We start from the raw sequence: 19,312 nt of genomic DNA, 5'->3' as shown, positions 1-19,312 counted from the left end.
ATATATAGACATTCAAAATTCTCCTTTGCTTAGTGCATCAGGCACTCAAGGACCACCCTCACTGAAGTATTTCTCTATTGCTCAACCTGCAAGTACCAGCATGGAGAAAGAGATAGCACTACTCCACAGGCAGTAGAACGCTACTTTTATGGCCTCATGGCTTTCTTTAAGAAGCATCCCATGCAGCATATTTCCTCCATCCCATCCCATCAGGCTGACTCCTGACAGTCAACAGGAGTCCTCACCCTGGGATCATTCCACAATCCCCATGGCTCCAGCTCCCAGCTTCCGTGGACACCAGTGGACTTACAACTCTGTCCGAGGTATGAAAGCTGCAGCATGGCTTGTCTATGTGGTTCTCACTCTGTTCAGACTGTCACAGATTAGTGAGTTCACTCTCCAACTGCTTCAAATGCGTCCCTCATCCCAGTGGATGGCCATGGATGCGGGGATCTCTCCCCTGAGCTTCAGCTCCCTCATCCCCAGGTGCAGGCTGGTCCCCTGCTCTCTTCCTTCTTTCCCCTTCCTCCTTGTCCCTTCTTTCCTTTGTTCTACTAAGCTCTATATGGATCCGGATATTCTTTCTCAGTACTCAGGGAGTCCTGCCAGTATTCACCTGGTCTTCTGTGAGAACTGCTGCATCTTTAGACGTTCTTGATGCATTGGTGGAGAGAGGTGTACCCCACTTCCACCTACCCCTCTATCATCTTGTCCACCTCCATTTGTGCTTGCATTAGAAACGAGTTTCCCTTTCTATTAAGTAACATTGCCATCACCACGCACATTTAACTTTTACCTTTTGAGGAGAACACAGGTAAGTGTTCAGTCAGTCATTCAATTGTGTCCCACTCTTTGTGACCCCAGGGACTGCAGCGCTCCAGGCTTCCTTGTATATCCCTGACTCTCAGAGCTTATTCAATCTCATGATTAGATCATGAAGCTCAAACTTAGATCCTCACCTTATTAATTTTTTATACAGGAAAATATGTAACCTTTAAAAATCTCTCCCTATTTGTCCTACCTTCCAGGCTTTGGCAATCATTTTTCTGCTCTGACTTCCTTTTTTTTTTTTTTTTTTTTGAAACTCCTTATAGTTGAGATCATATGGCATTTGTCTTTCTCTGACTTAGTTTACTTAGTGTAATGCCCTCCAGTTTCACCCATGTTGCCACAAATGGAAGGATTTCATTCTAATTTTAATGGCTAAATAATATTTACCTATATATGTCACGTCACATTGTTTTAACCCATTCACCTGTTGAAAGATACTCAGGCTGTGCCTATACCAAGGCTACTGTGAATAATGCTGCAATGAACATGGGAATACAGATCTCTCTTTGACACAATGATTTCATTTCCTTGACTACATATCCAGAAGTGGGATAATGGATCACATAAATGCTCTCTTTTAAATTTCTTGAATAACCTCCACAGTGTGTTTCCATAGGAGTTGCACCAGTATACATACCTACCAACAGTGCATAAGCACTCCTTTTTCTCCTTATACTCAATAACATTTGTCATTTTTTACATTTTTGGTTCTAGACATTCAAACAGCTAAGAGGTGATATCTCTCGTGCTTTTGATCTGCATTTCCTTTGATTATTAGTGATGCTGAGCATCTTGTCATATACCTTTTGATAGTCTATATGTCTTATTTGTGGGAAAATATCTATTCTTTAAAGATGTAACATACGTTATGTTTACTATATTCCAATATATGAAACTCAGTTGCCTACCTATATACCAACCACAAACTATCAGACAGTGCAATAAAGAAAACAATTTCATTTACTATTGCATCTCAAAAAGATAAAACACCAATACAATATTGTAAAGTAATTAACCCCCAATTAAAATAAATAAATTTATTTTTTAAAGAAAATCAAACCAGAAAAAAGAAAGAAATGAACTTAAGCAAGGTGTTGAAAGATTTTATGCAAAACCTTTAAGACATTGATAAGAGAAATTTAAAAAGAGTTAAAGATGTGCAAAGTTAGGTTGTCTATTCAATGTGTTTCCTGATGTAGGATTTATATTTCTATAATCTTCCCTCGTAGAACTGCTTTTGTTTCATCCTCTAGATTTTTGATCATCAAGTTTTTATTGTTCTTTGTTTCTAGGACTGTTTTGATTTCTCTTATTTCTGTAATAATCTGTTCATTATTTAGTAATGTGTTGCTTAATCACCATGTGTTTGTGTTCTTTAATGTTCTTTTTTTTTTTTTTCCTATAATCGATATCTAGTAGGAGAGTACTCTTGCCTGGAAAATCCCTTGGATGTAGAAGCATGGTGGGCTGCAGTCCATGGGGTTCCCGAGTTGGACACGACTGAGCAAGTTCACTTTTACTTTTCACTTTCATGCATTGGAGAAGGCAATGGCAACCAACTCCAGTGTTCTTGCCTGGAGAATCCCAGGGACAGAGGAGTCAGGTGGGCTGCCGCCTATGGGGTCACACAGAGTTGGACACGACTGAAGCGACTTAGCAGCAGTAGCAGTAGCAGTATCATAGTGTTGTGGTCAGAGAAAATTCTTGATATAATTTCGATTTTCTTAAATTTACTGAGGTTTGATTTGTGACCCAAGATGAGGAGAATGTTCCATGTGCACTTGAGAAGAAAGTGTATTCTTCTGCATTTGGATGGAATATGTTGAAGATATCAAGTAGGTCTGTTTGCTCTAATATTTCCTTTTAGGCTTATGTTTCCTTATTAATTTTCTGTTTTGTTGATCTGTCCATTGGCATAGGTGTGGTGTTAACATGCCCTATTATTGTGTTATGGTCAATTTCTCCTTTTTTGTCAGTTAGTGTTTACCTTATGTATCGAGGTGCTCTTATGTAGAGTACATAAATAGTTAACATTGTTATGCCTTTTTCTTGGACTGATCCCTTGATCATTTGGTAGTGTCCTTCTTAATCTCTTATAATAATTTTGATTTTAAGGCCTATTTTTTCTTTTTTCAGATTTTATTTTATTTATTTATTTACTTTACAATATTGTATTGGTTTTGGCATACATCAACATGAATCCACCACAAGTGTACATGTGTTCCCAATACTGAACCCCTCTCCCCCCTCTCTCCCCATACCATCTCTCTGGGTCATCCCAGTGCACCAGCCCCAAGCATCCTGTTCTGATACAAGAATGGCCAGTCCAGCTTTCTTTTGATTTCCATTTGCATGGAATATCTTTTTCCATCCTCTCACTTTCAGTCTGTGTGTGTCTCTAGAACTGAAGTGGGTCTCTTGTAGGCAGCGTATATATGGGTCTTGTTTTGTATCCATTCAGCCAGTCTGTGTCTTTTGGTAAGAATGGAAGAAGATAATAGCAAATAAAACAACTGATAAAGGATTGCTTTCCAAAATACAAGCAGCTCAAACAACTCAGTCATCAAAAGCCAAGGGAAGAACTGCAAAAATAAACTAGTGAGACCATATCAAACTCAAAACCTTTTGCATAGTAAAAGAAGCCATCCATAAAATGAAATGACAACTAATGGAATGAAAAAAAATACATTTGCAAATCACATATTTGGTAAGGGCTTCATATATAAGAGACTCATGCAACTCAGTATTGAAAGAAATCAAACAACCCAAATTATTAAACGAGCAAAGGAAGAGTAAGTGTTTTGAAAAATCTGAAGAGTAAACTGTAGATGAGAGACACTGTAAGTTTTTCCTTCCAGAACAAAAGCCTGTGTCTTCCTGGCATTGCATTCTTTATCTCCAATCACCTGTTTGGTGAATGGAGTTCACAGTATACATTCTTCATTCAATAGCTATCATCCTACACTGAGCTATATGTGCTCAGAATAGCCTTATTAACTATAACAAACTAATAATTACATACTTATTCTTGAAGCATCTAAAATCCAAGGTGATTTTCAGAATTTTCCACTCCATTGTTTTCTACATTCTATTTCAAAATTGAAACATCTAGTAAGGAAATATGAGTAGGGGTCCTCAGTAATACATGGATAGAAAGTCAGTTAAAACTGGGAGCATTACTGGATTATATTTGAGGGGAATGTATTATTACCAATACTATTGCAATTTTATTCCCTTTAATTCTCTCCTACACTAGTGGATATTTATTTAAAATAGTAATACCAGTATAGAGGCCCATAGTACTCACGTTACAGTAGATTGAGAAAAACAAAGCTTATGAGGTAGGAAGCAAAATCACAGAAAATTAGCAATGGTATCAAAACAAGGGGAAGTACTGCCTAGAAAGAAAGTAGAGTTCGGTAATTATTTGGAGACAACACGAACAAGCCAGATGTGAGCCAACCAGCTTAAACTGTGCATCAGAAACAGCACCAGAAGAAAAATGAAGTTCATAAAAATATGCTGATGCTAAATGCCAAAATCCAGACAGTAAGAAAATAGGGTAGTGTTTATGTAGATGCTTAAAACTACTCAGAGAGGTAGACATGGAAGCAAATACACTAATGAGCATCAGAAAGATCAAAGCCAAAAGGGTCTGAAAAATAAATCATAAAGTGGCTTGTTAGTCTGATCAAAAGAATAAGAGAATCAAATTAGAAAACCAAAATATAAAAACTTGTGCACGTGATAGACCCAAAGAATGGTCAACAGAGAAAATTTTGGCCTTACTGACCAGCAAACAGAAGCCTCCAGCATCAGGAACAAACACCCCTGGGCAGGACCCAAGACTGTGCGCTTCTGGGAACAGCCTCAGTTTCAAAGTTTGGGCAATATACCATCTAAAAGCGAATGCAGACAAGGATTGTAGCTTGCTATGGCACTGAATCACAGACAGTAGTGTTTTTTAGTTTACTTTTCTCATTCAACTATAAAATTAATGAATCACTAACCAATGATAATTGATACCATCAGCTTCTAGTCAGACCCTCTTTAGTCATACAATGGATATCTGAACCTGTTATATGATCCTCAATAACAGTTTTAATAATTGAATTTATTGATGTTTAGTTGAAGGGGAATTGCTCTACAATATTGTACTGCTTTCTGCAAAACATCAACATGAATCAGCCTTAGGTATACCTATGTCCCCTTGCTCTTGAAACTCCTCCCACCTTCCTTCCCATCCCATTCCTCGAAGCTGTTGCAGAAAAAATATGGAAGGCTTCACAAATTTGTGTGTTATCCTTGGGCAGAAGCCATGTGAATCTCCAACTTATTAATATATGTACTACCAAAGGAAACACATGAAAAACAATTTAACAGAAAAAAATCCCATAGTCACCAACAAATAAATGATCAATTACGTTAGGAATTAGGGTATTTTGCTATATTTACCATCTCTTATAAAATCGAATTTTATAAGGTCCAAAGTTCCATGATAGAATTAAGCATATATTTAGGCATAAGACATGTATAAATGCACAAATATATGCACACAAATACATCTATGTTATACAAGCTATTATTCTCCTTGCCTGTCACAATAAGCTCTTTAGTTGATGAAAGATATAGTACCAAATTTCTCCAACTTGTATGTCTTCCTTTGGAGAACCACTTCTTTTATTTTTATCACCTAATTTTAAATAACCATTTTATTTTAGATACCATGCCCCTTTAAACTAAGAGCAGTGAAAACCTAGTAAATGTTGATATCTTATCATTAATTATATCACCATTTTTCTGGTAAATTGGAAAAAGAATCATGTTCAGATCTCATTCAGGAGGATAAAATTTCTATTTTATCAGTTCTCTTGTCCAAACTCAATTCTTGCTCACTTCAGTCTTTAATTTGGTTTACTTTGATGGATAAACAGGAAAGGGAATATTAAAATCACACTGCAAGGGTCTATGATTTTATGCTTCTGTTGGCCAAAGGTAGGGCCAGGAATAATTTCTGAAATATTACAATACATCATGGAAGCATGAAGGTCTAGTTCTACTGTCAAAGAGCAGATACTTGGAGATGGTTCAAAAACTAAGCCCCATGGGTTTTCAGGATGTACTCCTGAACAGACAGATAAATTTTGTCCCTAAAAAGTCAAAGTCAGGAAAGGGCAGCCCTTGTTCACAGAGCCAACGATGTTGTCTTGGGCGCTGTCCAGGTAACATTCTTGTATTACCATTTGGAGATTTATTTGCTATTTTCAGGAAGAAACAAATGCAACGAGAAGAATAAAGATGCATATAAGTAGAAGAGCTGTCAAGGTGCCTAGAAGAAAGGCTAGCCAGCAGAACCAGGCCCCCACACTGATAATTGTCAAAGACTGTAACAGTGAGTGTTTTATAGACAGAGCAGAGCAAGTGGATAAAACCAGTGCTCTAGGGTCACTGCTGTTTTGCAGTCAAAGACAAAATAATTTTTTCTTTAAGCAGAGTCATCACAGCTCCTGCTGTGGTCCTGCTTACATACATGCAGACAGAGAGCTCACAGGCATGTGTGATGTGACATCAGGAAGTGGACAGATGAGTGTACTGGTGCCCAGTCACCTGTATCTGCTAAGAAAGGGACCTGGGAAAAATTACTTGCCCTCTCCAAGTCATCACATCTTCATTAGCAGAACTTGATCATAGTGGGATTAAGGCTATCTCACAGGATTACTGTGAAACACAAATTTTAAGATGTTCTAAAGCTTTTGGGAAAGTATCAAAGACATGCATGAGGTTATTAATCTGAGTGAGCAGATCCAAGGTACGGTATCCTTTTTCTCTTAGTATTCTCTTTGTACTCAGTAGTAGCGATCAGTCAGTCATGTGTCACTCTTATCCCACTGTGATGGTAAACCACACAGATCAACTGGACTTTTCTTGTCATTTCAGTGTCTAAAATTCAAGCATTAGTCAAAGTAGAGTGAAAAAATTACAAACTCCTAGAGGGCCTCCCTGCCAGAGCCTGCAGAATCCCAACGTTAAACTGTCTTAAAAGAATGGCCTAAACACTCTGGCTCAGAATTAAGTTCCAAATATTTGCAGAACACAGAAGTACTTCTGAGAGCAATACAAAAATACAGGGAGTAACCTACTTCTCCATCTATCTGTGCAAATATCATCATCCATCTAAATTTATACAGAAAACACTCTTTCTTCCCCACCCCAGGTACTACAGCACCAACTCCTGCTCAGAGCAACAGGGAAAGAGAAAGCTTCCCTCCACAGGATGGATTTGATAACCTCCGCTGACTAGATCATCTCAGAATGGCTCATGTTTTTATTTAAACAGGTTCCTGCCTGCTGCTGCTGCTGGTCATGTCAAATCTGCTCCTGTGCCAAGGCAAACCATTTCTGTGCTGCAGTCCTAATGTGTTTGACATCCCCCGGGAATCCCTTACAGACCTGTTTCTCAATGCCATGAATCTGTCCTACAGCATCTATAACCATTCCAGAATAATGTTCAATGAGTTCGTAAGTACTGTGGTGGTGGTTTAGTTGCTTAGTCGTTTCTGACTCTTGTGACTCCATGGACTATAGCCTGCCAGGCTTCCAGATGGAACCCTTGCATAAGTGACTGGGCTATACTGTCCTTTCAACAAGAAGGCTGCATCAGCCAAACTTCAAATAACACACTCTCTAGGTCAAAGAAGCCATCAGCTCATAAGATGTGGATTATGAATAAAGGATCCATTTTGTGAAATCTCAAAGATTCCTAAGAAGTGAAATAACATTTTCAATTTCCTTTCATTCATTTTCTTTTGTAAATTTCTGAAATAAATGAGTTTCTATTTGTCAGCCAAGAATGCCATAAAAGACTACAATAGACTCAGTAGAATAAACAACAGAAATTTATTTCCTCACAGTTCTGGGGGCTAGAAGTCTCAGATCAGGGTGCCAGCAAGGTAAGGTTCTGGTAAGAGTTCTTTCTTCCCAGGCTGGCTTCTCCGTGTGTCCTCACACAGGGAGTGGGGCTGGGGAAGAGAGATAGAATAAAAGACACAGAGACACAGAGAAACAGAGAGAATTCTCTGGTGTTTCCCTTCATGAAGACACTAAACGTATTGGTTCAGTGTTCTACCCTAAGAGCTCATTTAACCTTAATGGGCTTCACTAGTGGCTCAGATGGTAAAGAATCTGCCCTCAATGTGAGAGAGAGACCTGGGTTCTATCCATGAGTCTGGAAGATTCCATGGAGAAGGGAATGGCAAGCCAATCCAGTATTCTTGCCTGAGAAATCCCATTGACAGATTAGACTGGTGGGCTATAGTCCGTGGGGTCCCAAAATTCAGAACCCTTTTCAAAACACAGTACTTTGGCAGTTAGGGCTCAAACACATGAATTTGAAGAACACACATTCAGTCCACAATACTACCATAAAGCACTCTTAGGTGGGACTGAGGAAAAGGAAGCATGTTGATTTTCTGGTCCTTCAGTGTCTCTCTGGGCTTTCTTCTCCAGGCTCAGAGTAAATAGCCAATAAATGAGAACTGCTCTGCAGTGAACTTGGTGGATGGAACATGTTAAACAAAGCTGAATGCCAGTCACAAAAATGAATACTGGTATTATTCTTTTAAGATTTGCAGTGAATAGCTTTAGAGCTACAGTAGAAGGGGAGTTTACAATTTGAAACAGTTAGTCACTTTGAGGAAGGTATTTGAAAGTTGTATGTTCATTCTTTTAGGTCAATCAAAGAGCACAGAGTAGAGCAGACAGCTAGTAAAAAGGGGCTCTAAAGGTTTCTATTAAATTCACATAGTTCTTTTTACTCAGTAGTTTTTGTTTCATCCTTCATTTTTGACTACCCATTTTTTTCCTTATCTTCCAAGTAATCTCTTGAAATGTTCATAACCTTCGCTAAAGATTAGTTTTTCTCTATCAATTTGTTAGCTAGATTTTTCTACTCTTATTATTCTAAGTCCATTGCTTAGTATTTCGTATAACTTTGTATCATGTATTTCTGCCACACCATTTTGTCACCATAAACAACAATGTATTCTGCACCTGGGACGAACACTAAGTTTTTGGTGTGCAGATTCAGTGATAAGTGAGAGTCATAACTGTATAACACCTTATAAGGGAATATATTGGCTCTAATCCACAGTAAATAAGAAACTAAATGGTTAAATAGAGGTGCATGCATGCATTCTAAGTCACTTCAGTTGTGGCCAACTCTTTGCAACCCTACTGACTGTAGCCCAACAGGCTCCTCTGTCCATAGGATTGGCCAGGCAAGAATACTGGAGTATGGTGCTATACCCTCTTGCAAGGGATGCTCCTCACCTAGGGATCAAACCTGAGTCTTCTTATATCTCCTGCATTGGCAGGAATGTTCTTTACCATTACTGTCACCTGGGAAGCACCAAGTATTGGTACAAAAGTACTATATTTGAGTCAAGTACTAAAAAATAATATAATAATAAAATAGAGAAGGGAAAAGGTTCAACTTAGTAAAGTTAGATGTAAAATCATTTTTATAGGGGCAATGTATAGAAAATGTAGGAAAAGAATAACTTTCAAATTTTGTGATGCCTCCTGTTAAAAAAATTACGTGACTGTCAAACATGTTAATGTTCTGGTAATGGGTTCATCTGTTTAATGCCCAAAAACCTTAATTAATTGCCTGATCACTTTCAGGAAGAAAAATATGCCAAGGGCGAACTGTACAATATCAATGCCACCATTAGCTGCCATACCGATTCCCTCAATACTCCCAAAGAAAGAGAAGAAGCCGAAGAGACGGATGTGAGTCTTTCACCTGGGTTTTTCACCATATCAAATGAGACAGTATGTAGGTTACCAGGCTTCAGATTATCAGAGGTTATGGTAAATGTACATGCAGAAAAAGGTGGAGGAACAATAAGCAATTGAAGAGAAATTATATTATGCAGTTGATGAAGCATGAGCAAAATCAAGGGATGACTAAAGATCTGTAGTAGCAATATAAATAACAGATCTATAAATTGTCCATGCAGACAACTTTAGTTCAACCAATGCATTAGACACAGGACTGCAGCTATTATTCTGGATGGAAACAGGAAATGAATGGGAACTTCCATGTGTAAAATATAAGATTGCAAAATTCATGAATATTTAAGAAAGAAACCCCAGTTTTGCGTACTCCCTGTTACTAGTGAGTTCGACATGAGAGTCCTATACTGCACCACCAGAGTCCCCGCATCTGCCTTTCAAGGCTCTCCTGATTCTGCTTGTACTTCTCTGATACCTCCTTCATTTTTTATTCTCGATGACTCCTCTGTCACCTTTTATTCTTAATTTGTACGTCTCCCCCACAATGGCCTATAAAACATTGCCTTGCTTCACATGGCCTCAACAATTGCTTCTGTTCTGAGGACAACAAAGTTTACATATCAAGCCTCAATCATTTATGGCAGCTCCAAATTTTCACAGTTATAACATCTTTTTTTCTGATTTCCTGTATTATCCTTCATCCTAACATTATTTAAAATATTTTCACATGCATCCCCCCTTAAAATACTGCCTTCTCTCTCTACAACTTTCTTAATGATACCAGCATTCTTTTCCTCTGTCAAGCTCATTAATAAAGAGGATGATCAAGTAAAGGAAAAAGTCAAAGAGAAAAAAGAGGAGGGATTTTTCAATAAGCTTAAATTTAAAGTTTACTGAGAGTTAATACATGACCATACATTTTACTGAGCATTTTATGTGCATTACTATATTTAATCTATTCAGTTCTCTGTTTTTATCAGTAAAACAGTTCATGACTGTGTAGAAATCAAGCATATGAACTAGAGATCTTCAGCCCCTGGGATTTTCAGGCTCAATTCTGCTAGTAGTAGTGAACTAGAGGGGGAAACCCTCCATTGTGAATCCCACTGATGCTGTTACTAATGACAACACTGTGCCATTTTCTGCCCGGAGACATGTCAACAAAACAGACTGTTCTGATATCAACAGGAGGCTGGTGTTGGGATCAGCTGAGGAGAGAAGCCTGTTTAGGAATGCCATGTCTTCTTCCTTGTCTCTTTGTTGTAATATCATAAAACAATTACCGATCAAAAATCAATAGGAAGGACTCATCTGATTCATTAATACAAATGAATCACTGGGTGACAATGACGTAGGCACAGGTGGAATCCCTCTTTCCTGGGTCAGGCACTGCAGGCACGTACTGACTTGCCGTAAATAGTTAGATTTCTCTCATGCAAATATACAAACATAAAAGAACTCACTGAGTGGTGGTAGAATTTCAGGGGAAAAAAAGAAAATTCTTCATATTATAAATTCGAATGCATCAGAAGAATTACTTCCTAAAATAAACTAGATTTTTTAATAATTCAGCGAAGTGTGAACTAATAGCTTACATTTTATACTTTTCCAACTTTCACTACCCTCTAAAATCTCTGCATACACATAGGAATAACCAAGAGTTTTTTAGGTCAGCTGCTCTGAGCAAAGATCACGTTACCAAAACCACTGAATTATGATTATTTTAATGAGACTGTTTCTTCCGGTTGCTTAGATTGAAGATCTTAGCAAGTGGATACTCATTTTCCTGTACTCCTGGAGTAGACCTCTGAATCTTCTAGTCACGGACTTGCAGAGTATAAAAGAAGTCTCAGAAACTATCCTATCAAGTGCCAAAGAGAATGTGAAAAAAGTAGAAGAACTTCAAGAATTCATGGAGAGGCATTTCTGCCAGGTGAGCATCCTGCAGAGGGCTTTCTTGCCTTTTTCATGAATGAAAGAGGTGACCTCTGTAATGTGTAAGAAGTTTGGAAATATCTCATTTTGTAAGAAAAAGATTCATGACTTCTGTATTCTAGACTGCTACTACATAAAGCAGGAGTCTAGTCATTCATAGTGATAGACTCTACTGTAAAGGAATCAGAATTTCACTGCAATTTTTGACATGTGCAGCCTTCCCTGCATAGCACATAATTACCCCAAAAGCTTGACTCTTCTTGGGCAGTGGTGGTTGAAATATTTTCAAGAGTAAGAGAACTAAGAGAACAGAATTTCCAAGATCAGCATTTTCTTCAAGGTAACCCAGTACATCTGCTATTGAAATTCCGCTTGTCTTCTTTCTCTGTTCTCCTCAAATCAAAGGATGAGAATAGGAAGGAAGAAGAGAGAAAGTTAAATCTAAACTTGAGTTACACTTCTACTTTTTAGATAACTAATAGTTTTCTCACAGGCTGGTCCAAAAGCCATATCTACATAGTTTTATATTCATATGTCATCCCCAAATCTTAATTTGATATTTAGAAGGAACAAAGATAAGCCAATCCTAATAAAACTCATAAGAAATCATTATATTTTGGATATTCAGATGATTATTCCAGCAATGCGGAAGATGTTGAAGGCTCATGTTTACTGGTCAGAACTCCCATCCCTGATGTCCAGCGATGAAGATGTGCGTCAGTCTGCATTTTATAACCTGTTCCAGTGCCTGCACAGGGATTTTCTTATAATGGACCTTTATAACATATTCCTGGCGTGCCTACATATTGAGTGCTAAATCCACATCCATGCCATCCAGGTCGGAGATGGTCATAATGATCTATCCCGTAGCAAGCTTATTTGAAATTTGCAGCTTTTTAATGCATGTTCTGTGAAATGGGTCCCCTCTTAAAAAAAAGAAACAAAGACTCTGTAGCGATGTCAAACTCTAAGAGGGCAATTTGTCAACATATCTTATTTTCATTTAATAGAAAATCAAAAGAAAATCCACCCCTACAATTGAGAGAATAAAGCTCCTATTAAAATTAGAAATGAATCATCAGTCCAGGTTCGATCCATGACACTGGATGTTTGGGGCTGGGGCACTGAGATGACCCAGAGGGATGGTACGGGGAGGGAGGAAGGAGAGGGGTTCAGGATGGGGAACACGTGTATACCTGTGTCGGATTCATGTTGATGTATGGCAAAACCAATACAATATTGTAAAGCAAAAATAAATAAATAAATAAGTAAACCACATACACACGAAAAAAATTAGTCACAAATAACAGAAGCTGGCATTACAAAGATCATTAAGAGATTACTTAAGAATCACAGCCAGTTATTCTAGGTCACATTATTAGAATCAAAGAATTAAACAATTGTTCATGGTTCTGGTCATGCTACCAAGTTCTCAGGATTCTTTATGAAAGCCAGGCACGAACTGTCAGCCAGCTATCACAGTGTTACATCAGACAATATAAATGATTTGAACCATTGTATAAATAGCATGAGGTTTACTGAACTGTCTAAAGATTGTTAGGATGCTGTCTTAGTCCTTCTGGGTTGCTATAACAAAATATCACAGGCCTAAAAACAATGGAAATGAATTTCCACAGTGTGGTCATGCAGGGTCCATTCTGGCCACACACTTCTTACTGTAGCCTCACATTGGGGAGGGCTCCCCACAGCTCCCCACCTGCAGTAGTCACCACACCTTCTCTGTTTCCCCCACTCTGCAAATACCATCTGAAGAAAATTAAGCAGCTCACAGGAAACCCATGTATCATAAACACTCTGAACTATTGAATGGCAGAAATACTGGTGTGCATCTGTCCACCACTGGATTCTGGACAATTGACCAACTGGTCACATAGACACCGAGTACATCAGAAAGATGGATTTAAAATACATTTATCTGAGAAGTGAGATACCAACCTCTCTTCTTTTAGAGTAACTATCTTCTGCTTCTGTTAGGTCCATACCATTTCTGTCCTTTATCAAGCCCATCGTTGCATGAAATGTTCCCTTGGTATCTCCAAATTTCTTGAAGAGATCTCTAGTCTTTCCTATTCTGTTGTTTCCCTCTATTTCTTTGCATTGATTGCTGAAGAAGGCTATCTTATCTCTTCTTGCTATTCTTTGGAACTCTATATTCAGATGCTTTTATCTTTCCTTTTCTTCTTGGCTTTTCGCTTCTCTTCTTTTCACAGTTATTAGTAAGGCCTCCCCAGACAGCCATTTTGCTTTTTTTCATTTCTTTTCCATGGGGATGGTCTTGATCCCACAGTTCAGTTCAGTTCAGTGACCTCGGTCGTCCCCTTTTCCTCCTGCCCCCAATCCCTCCCAGCATCAAAGTCTTTTCCAATGAGTAAACTCTTCACATGAGGTGGCCAAAGTACTGGAGTTTCAGCTTTAGCATCATTCCTTCCAAAGAAATCCCAGGGTTGATCTCCTTCAGAGTGGACTGGTTGGATCTCCTTGCAGTCCAAGGGACTCTCAAGAGTCTTCTCCAACACCACAGTTCAAAACCATCAATTCTTCAGCACTCAGCCTTCTTCACAGTCCAACTCTCACATCCATACATGACTATGGGAAAAACCATAGCCTTGACCAAACGGACCTTAGTTGGCAAAGTAATGTCTCTGCTTTTGAATATGCTATCTAGGTTGGTCATAACTTTTCTTCCAAGGAGTAAGCGTCTTTTAATTTCATGGCTGCAATCACCATCTGCAGTGATTTTGGAGCCCCCAAAAATAAAGTCTGACACTGTTTCCACTGTTTCTCCATCTATTTCCCATGGAGTGATGAGACTGAATGCCATGATTTTTGTTTTCTGAATGTTGAGCTTTAAGCCAACTTTTTCGCTCTCCTCTTTTACTTTCATCAAGAGGCTTTTTAGTTCCTCTTCCTTTCTGCCATAAGGGTGGTGTCATCTGCATATCTGAGGTGATTGGTATTTCTCCCGGCAATCTTGATTCCAGCTTGTGTTTCTTCCAGTCCAGCGTTTCTCATGATGTACTCTGCATAGAAGTTAAATAAGCAGGGTTGACAACATACAGCCTTGACGTCCTCCTTTTCCTATTTGGAACCAGTCTGTTGTTCCATGTGCATTTCTAACTGTTGCTTCCTGACCTGCATACAGATTTCTCAAGAGGCATGTTAGGTGGTCTGGTGTTCCCATCTATTTCAGAATTTTCCACAGTTTATTGTGATCCACAAAGTCAAAGGCTTTGGCATATTCAATAAAGCAGAAATAGATGTTTTTCTGAAACTCTCTTGCTTTTTCCATGATCCAGCGGATGTTGGCAATTTGATCTCTGGTTCCTCTGCCTTTTCTAAAACCAGCTTGAACCTCAGGGAGTTCACGGTTCATGTATTGCTGAAGCCTGGCTTGGAGAATTTTGAGCATTACTTTACTAGCGTGTGAGATGAGTGCAATTGTGCAGTAATTTTAGCATTCTTTTGCACTGCCTTTCTTTGGGATTGGAATGAAAACTGACCTTTTCCAGTCCTGTGGCCACTGCTGAGTTTTCCAAATTTGCTGGCATATTGAGTGTCGCACTTTCACAGCATCATCTTTCAGGATTTGAAATAGCTCTACTGGAAGTCCATCACCTCCACTAGCTTTGTTCATAGTGATGCTTTCTAAAGCCCACTTGACTTCACATTCCAGGATATCTGGCTCTAGACGAGTGATCATACCATCGTGATTATCCGGGTCGTGAAGATACTTTTTGTACAGTTCTTCTGTGTATTCTTGCCATCTCTTCTTAATATCTTCTGCTTCTGTTAGGTCCAGACCATTTCTGTCCTTTATTAAGCCCATCTTTGCATGAAATGTTCCCTTGGTATCTCTAATTTTCTTGAAGAGATCTCTAGTTTTTCCCATTCTGTTGTTCTCCTCTATTTCTTTGCCTTGATCTCTGAAGAAGGCTTTTTTAAATCTCTTCCTGCTATTCTTTGGAACTCTGCATTCAGCTGCCTATATCTTTCCTTTTCTCCTTGGCTTTTCACTTCTCTTCTTTTCACAGCTATTTGTAAGGCTTCCCCAGACAGCCATTTTGCTTTTTTGCATTTCTGTTCCATGGGGATGGTCTTGATCCCTGTCTCCTGCACAATGTCATGAACCTCATTCCATAGTTCATCAGGCACTCTATCTATCAGATCTAGGCCCTTAAATCTATTTCTCACTTCCACTGTATAATCATAAGGGACTTGATTTAGGTCATACCTGAATGGTCTAGTGGTTTTTCCTACTTTCTTCAATTTAAGTCTGAATTGGTAATAAGGAGCTCATGATCTGAACCACGGTGAGCCCCTGGTCTTGTTCTTGTTGACTGTACAGAACTTCTGCATCTTTGGCTGCAAAGAATATAATCAATCTGATTTCAGTGTTGACCATCTGGTGATGTCCATGTGTAGAGTCTTCTCTTGTGTTGCTGGAAGAGGGTGTTTGCTATGACCAGTGCATTTTCTTGGCAAAACTCTATTAGTCTTTGCCCTGCTTCATTCTGCATTTCAAGGCCAAATTTGCCTGTTACTCCAGGTGTTTCTTGACTTCCTACTTTTGCATTCCCATCCCCTATAATGAAAAGGACATCTTTTTTAGGTGTTAGTTCTATGGGAAATAGATGGGGAAACCGTGGAAACAGTGTTAGACTTTATTTTTGGGGGCTCCAAAATCACTGCCGATGGTGATAGCAGCCATGAAATTAAAAGACGCTTACCCCTTAGAAGAAAAGTATGACCAATCTAGATAGCATATTCAAAAGCAGAGACATTACTTTGCCGACTAAGGTTCATCTAGTCAAGGCTATGGTTTTTTCCAGTAGCCATGTGTGGATGTGAGAGTTGGACTGTGAAGAAAGCTGAGCAATGAAGAATTGATGGTTTTGAACTGTGGTGTTGGAGAAGACTCTTGAGTGTCCCTTGGACTGCAAAGAGATCCAACCAGTCCATTCTGAAGGAGATCAACCCTGGGATTTCTTTGGAAGGAATGATGCTAAAGCTGAAACTCCAGTACTTTGGCCACCTCATGGGAAGAGTTGACTCATTGGAAAAGGCTTTGATGCTGGGAGGGATTGGCAGCAGGAGGAAGAAGGGAATGACAGAGGATGAGATGGCTGGATGGCATCACGGACTCAATGGACATGAATCTGCATGAACTCCGGGAGTTGGTGATGGACAGGGAGGCCTGGCATGCTGCAGTTCATGGGGTCACAAAGAGTTGTACACAACTGAGCGACTGAAGTGAAATGATCCTTGTCATTAATTATGTGGCCTTGCAAACATGCCCTAGTAGGTCCCTAAATCATAAAATTATCCAACTAGACTGAGTCTCTACTGAGACTGTAGCAGTGTGACTGGATTAGGGATGCTCAGCTTGTTCAACAGCCTCCAAACAACCTGGAATGAGGGCCAATCTTGGCTGGCTCTCCTAGGAAGCCAGTGATGTTGCTGGGCTGGTGCTGTAGCATCTTTAGGGCTTTAGCCATAGTTCCTGGCAAAGAAATTGGGAAATCAAAAGGTAGAAGGGAAAGGGGCATGAATAAAAGAAAAGGAAGAGAAAGACAGAAGGAAGGAAAGGCAGCAAAGGGAAAGTGAGTCTAGGACTTGGGTAGTGAAGGATAAAATGCTGTTAGAACACTTTATTTTTAAGGACCCAAATATATATGCTTTTTTAAATATCCCAACAGCAAATATCTCATATTTCCTTTTATTTCCATTTTCTCTTCTCCTCTTTTTTCTGAAATTGTCCTTTATATTAGGAGTATTCTTTTGTTGTTACTAAAGGCCATAGTTATAGAGATGAACAAAGCTTAACAACTCCTCAGGGCACAATCCAGCCAAATCATCTTCTTTTAGGCAGACACCTTTCACCCACATACAGGAACACTGTCCAGCAAAACCAATCTCTTCCCTCATAGCCAGGGTTATTCTTGCCTGAGTCCTCCCCCTGCCTCTACCTGGGATGACACAAACTTTTCAGAACATGACAGAATACTCTCTCCCAAAGCAATCTATCAATTCTTCCTTTGACTCCTTCATGCACGTAAAGTGTCAGCTTTCTTGTACTTTCACTTTCTTCTTTCAAAAGGTAAAAGACTTTTGTCAAAGATAAGGTGTCCATATGTGTGTGGATTTATCTCTGGGCTTTCTATTTTGTTCCATTGATCTATATGTCTGTCTTTGTGCCAGTACCATACTGTCTTGATGACTGTGGCTTTGTAGTAGAGCCTGAAGTCAGGCAAGTCGATTCCTCCAGTTCCATTCTTCTTTCTCAAGATTGCTTTGGCTATTCGAGATTTTTTGTATTTCCATACAAATCTTGAAATTATTTGTTCTAGTTCTGTGAAAAATGTGGCTGGTAGCTTGACAGGGATTGCATTGAATTTGTAAATTGCTTTGGGTAGTATACTCATTTTCACTATATTGATTCTTCCGATCCATGAACATGGTATATTTCTCCATCTATTAGTGTCCTCTTTGATTTCTTTCATCAGTGTTTTATAGTTTTCTATATATAGGTCTTTAGTTTCTTTAGGTAGATATATTCCTAAGTATTTTATTCTTTTCGTTGCAATGGTGAATGGAATTGTTTCCTAGATGTCCATCAGCAGATGAATGGATAAGAAAGCTGTGGTACATATACACAATGGAGTATTACTCAGCCATTAAAAAGAATTCATTTGAATCAGTTCTGATGAGATGGATGAAACTGGAGCCAATTATACAGAGTGAAGTAAGCCAGAAAGAAAAACACCAATACAGTATACTAACACATATATATGGAATTTAGAAAGATGGCAATGACGACCCTGTATGCAAGACAGGAAAAACGACACAGATGTGTATAACAGACTTTTGGACTCAGAGGGAGAGGGAGAGGGTGGGATGATTTGGTAGAATGGGAATTCTAACAGGTATACTATCATGTAAGAATTGAATCGCCAGTCCATGTCTGACGTAGGGTGCAGCATGCTTGGGGCTGGTGCATGGGGATGACCCAGAGAGATGTTGTGGGGAGGGAGGTGGGAGGGGGGTTCATGTTTGGGAACGCATGTAAGAATTAAAGATTTTAAAATTTAAAAAATAAAAAAAAAGTAAAAATTTAAAAAAATATATTAAAAAAAAAAAGATAAAAGACTTTCAAACACCCTGTAAGCACTTTGTAAGTCATTTACTGCCCAAAACATCTAATTCTATTTTGTTACATGCTTAACTTTCTTTCCTTCAATGTCTAGATATTTCCAGAAGAGAAAATGGTATTAATTAAAGGGAAAATTTGGCAAAAAGGGGGAAAATGTAATTGGAGGAAATATACACACACCAATAGACCACACACATCTTCATGTATTTGTCTCTTATAATATTGATTCCAAGCATAAATTTAGGACTTTACATCAAGAACGGAGGTGGTGACGTTGAGAGTGCTCTCCTTGCTTGACTGTGACATATAAAGTGAATACTGTAGATTTCAGACAATATTGAACAGAGCCACAGAAACATTATAGAGTCAGTCAGGAATAGCCAGAGCAGGGATGCTTGGACAGGATTTAAGAATCATTCCCTTGCCATCCAGAAAGCATTGATTTTCCCCTCTTTTATGAATTTCCAAATAGGATTACATTTGAAAAAATGGCCCTGGTATATCAAGAATAGTTTCAGTGGTTACCGAATGGAAACCAACAAATGAAAAACCTTCAAAGTTCACTGACCTTATAGATTA

The 19,312-nt window shown here is 38.8% G+C and overlaps 1 protein-coding gene across 1 annotated transcript; it reads left to right on the top strand.

Annotated features, from left to right (window-relative positions):
- Window positions 236-12,379, top strand: LOC102180550 (placental prolactin-related protein 3-like). The gene is made up of 5 exons (XM_005696868.2): window positions 236-323; window positions 7,169-7,350; window positions 9,514-9,621; window positions 11,381-11,560; window positions 12,191-12,379. Exons 1-5 carry the CDS (start codon window positions 269-271, stop codon window positions 12,377-12,379), a joined length of 714 nt encoding a protein of 237 aa, XP_005696925.2. The 5' UTR covers window positions 236-268.

This window comes from Capra hircus, chromosome 18, assembly GCF_001704415.2.
Source record: "Capra hircus breed San Clemente chromosome 18, ASM170441v1, whole genome shotgun sequence".
In the NCBI taxonomy this organism is placed as follows: domain Eukaryota; kingdom Metazoa; phylum Chordata; class Mammalia; order Artiodactyla; family Bovidae; genus Capra; species Capra hircus.
The sequence above is the reverse complement of the archived record's forward strand: the minus strand, read 5'-3'. Positions and strand labels throughout refer to the sequence as shown.

What these genes read in the sequence shown, in the direction of transcription:
- LOC102180550 (XM_005696868.2), top strand. Translation starts at nt 269, where the DNA reads ATGGCTCCAGCTCCCAGCTTCCGTGGACACCAGTGGACTTACAACTCT. An exon ending in GACTTACAACTCTGTCCGAG is followed by an intron (nt 324 to 7,168) that starts GTATGAAAGCTG and finishes TTATTTAAACAG; the next exon opens with GTTCCTGCCTGCTGCTGCTG. An exon ending in TGGAGAGGCATTTCTGCCAG is followed by an intron (nt 11,561 to 12,190) that starts GTGAGCATCCTG and finishes TTGGATATTCAG; the next exon opens with ATGATTATTCCAGCAATGCG.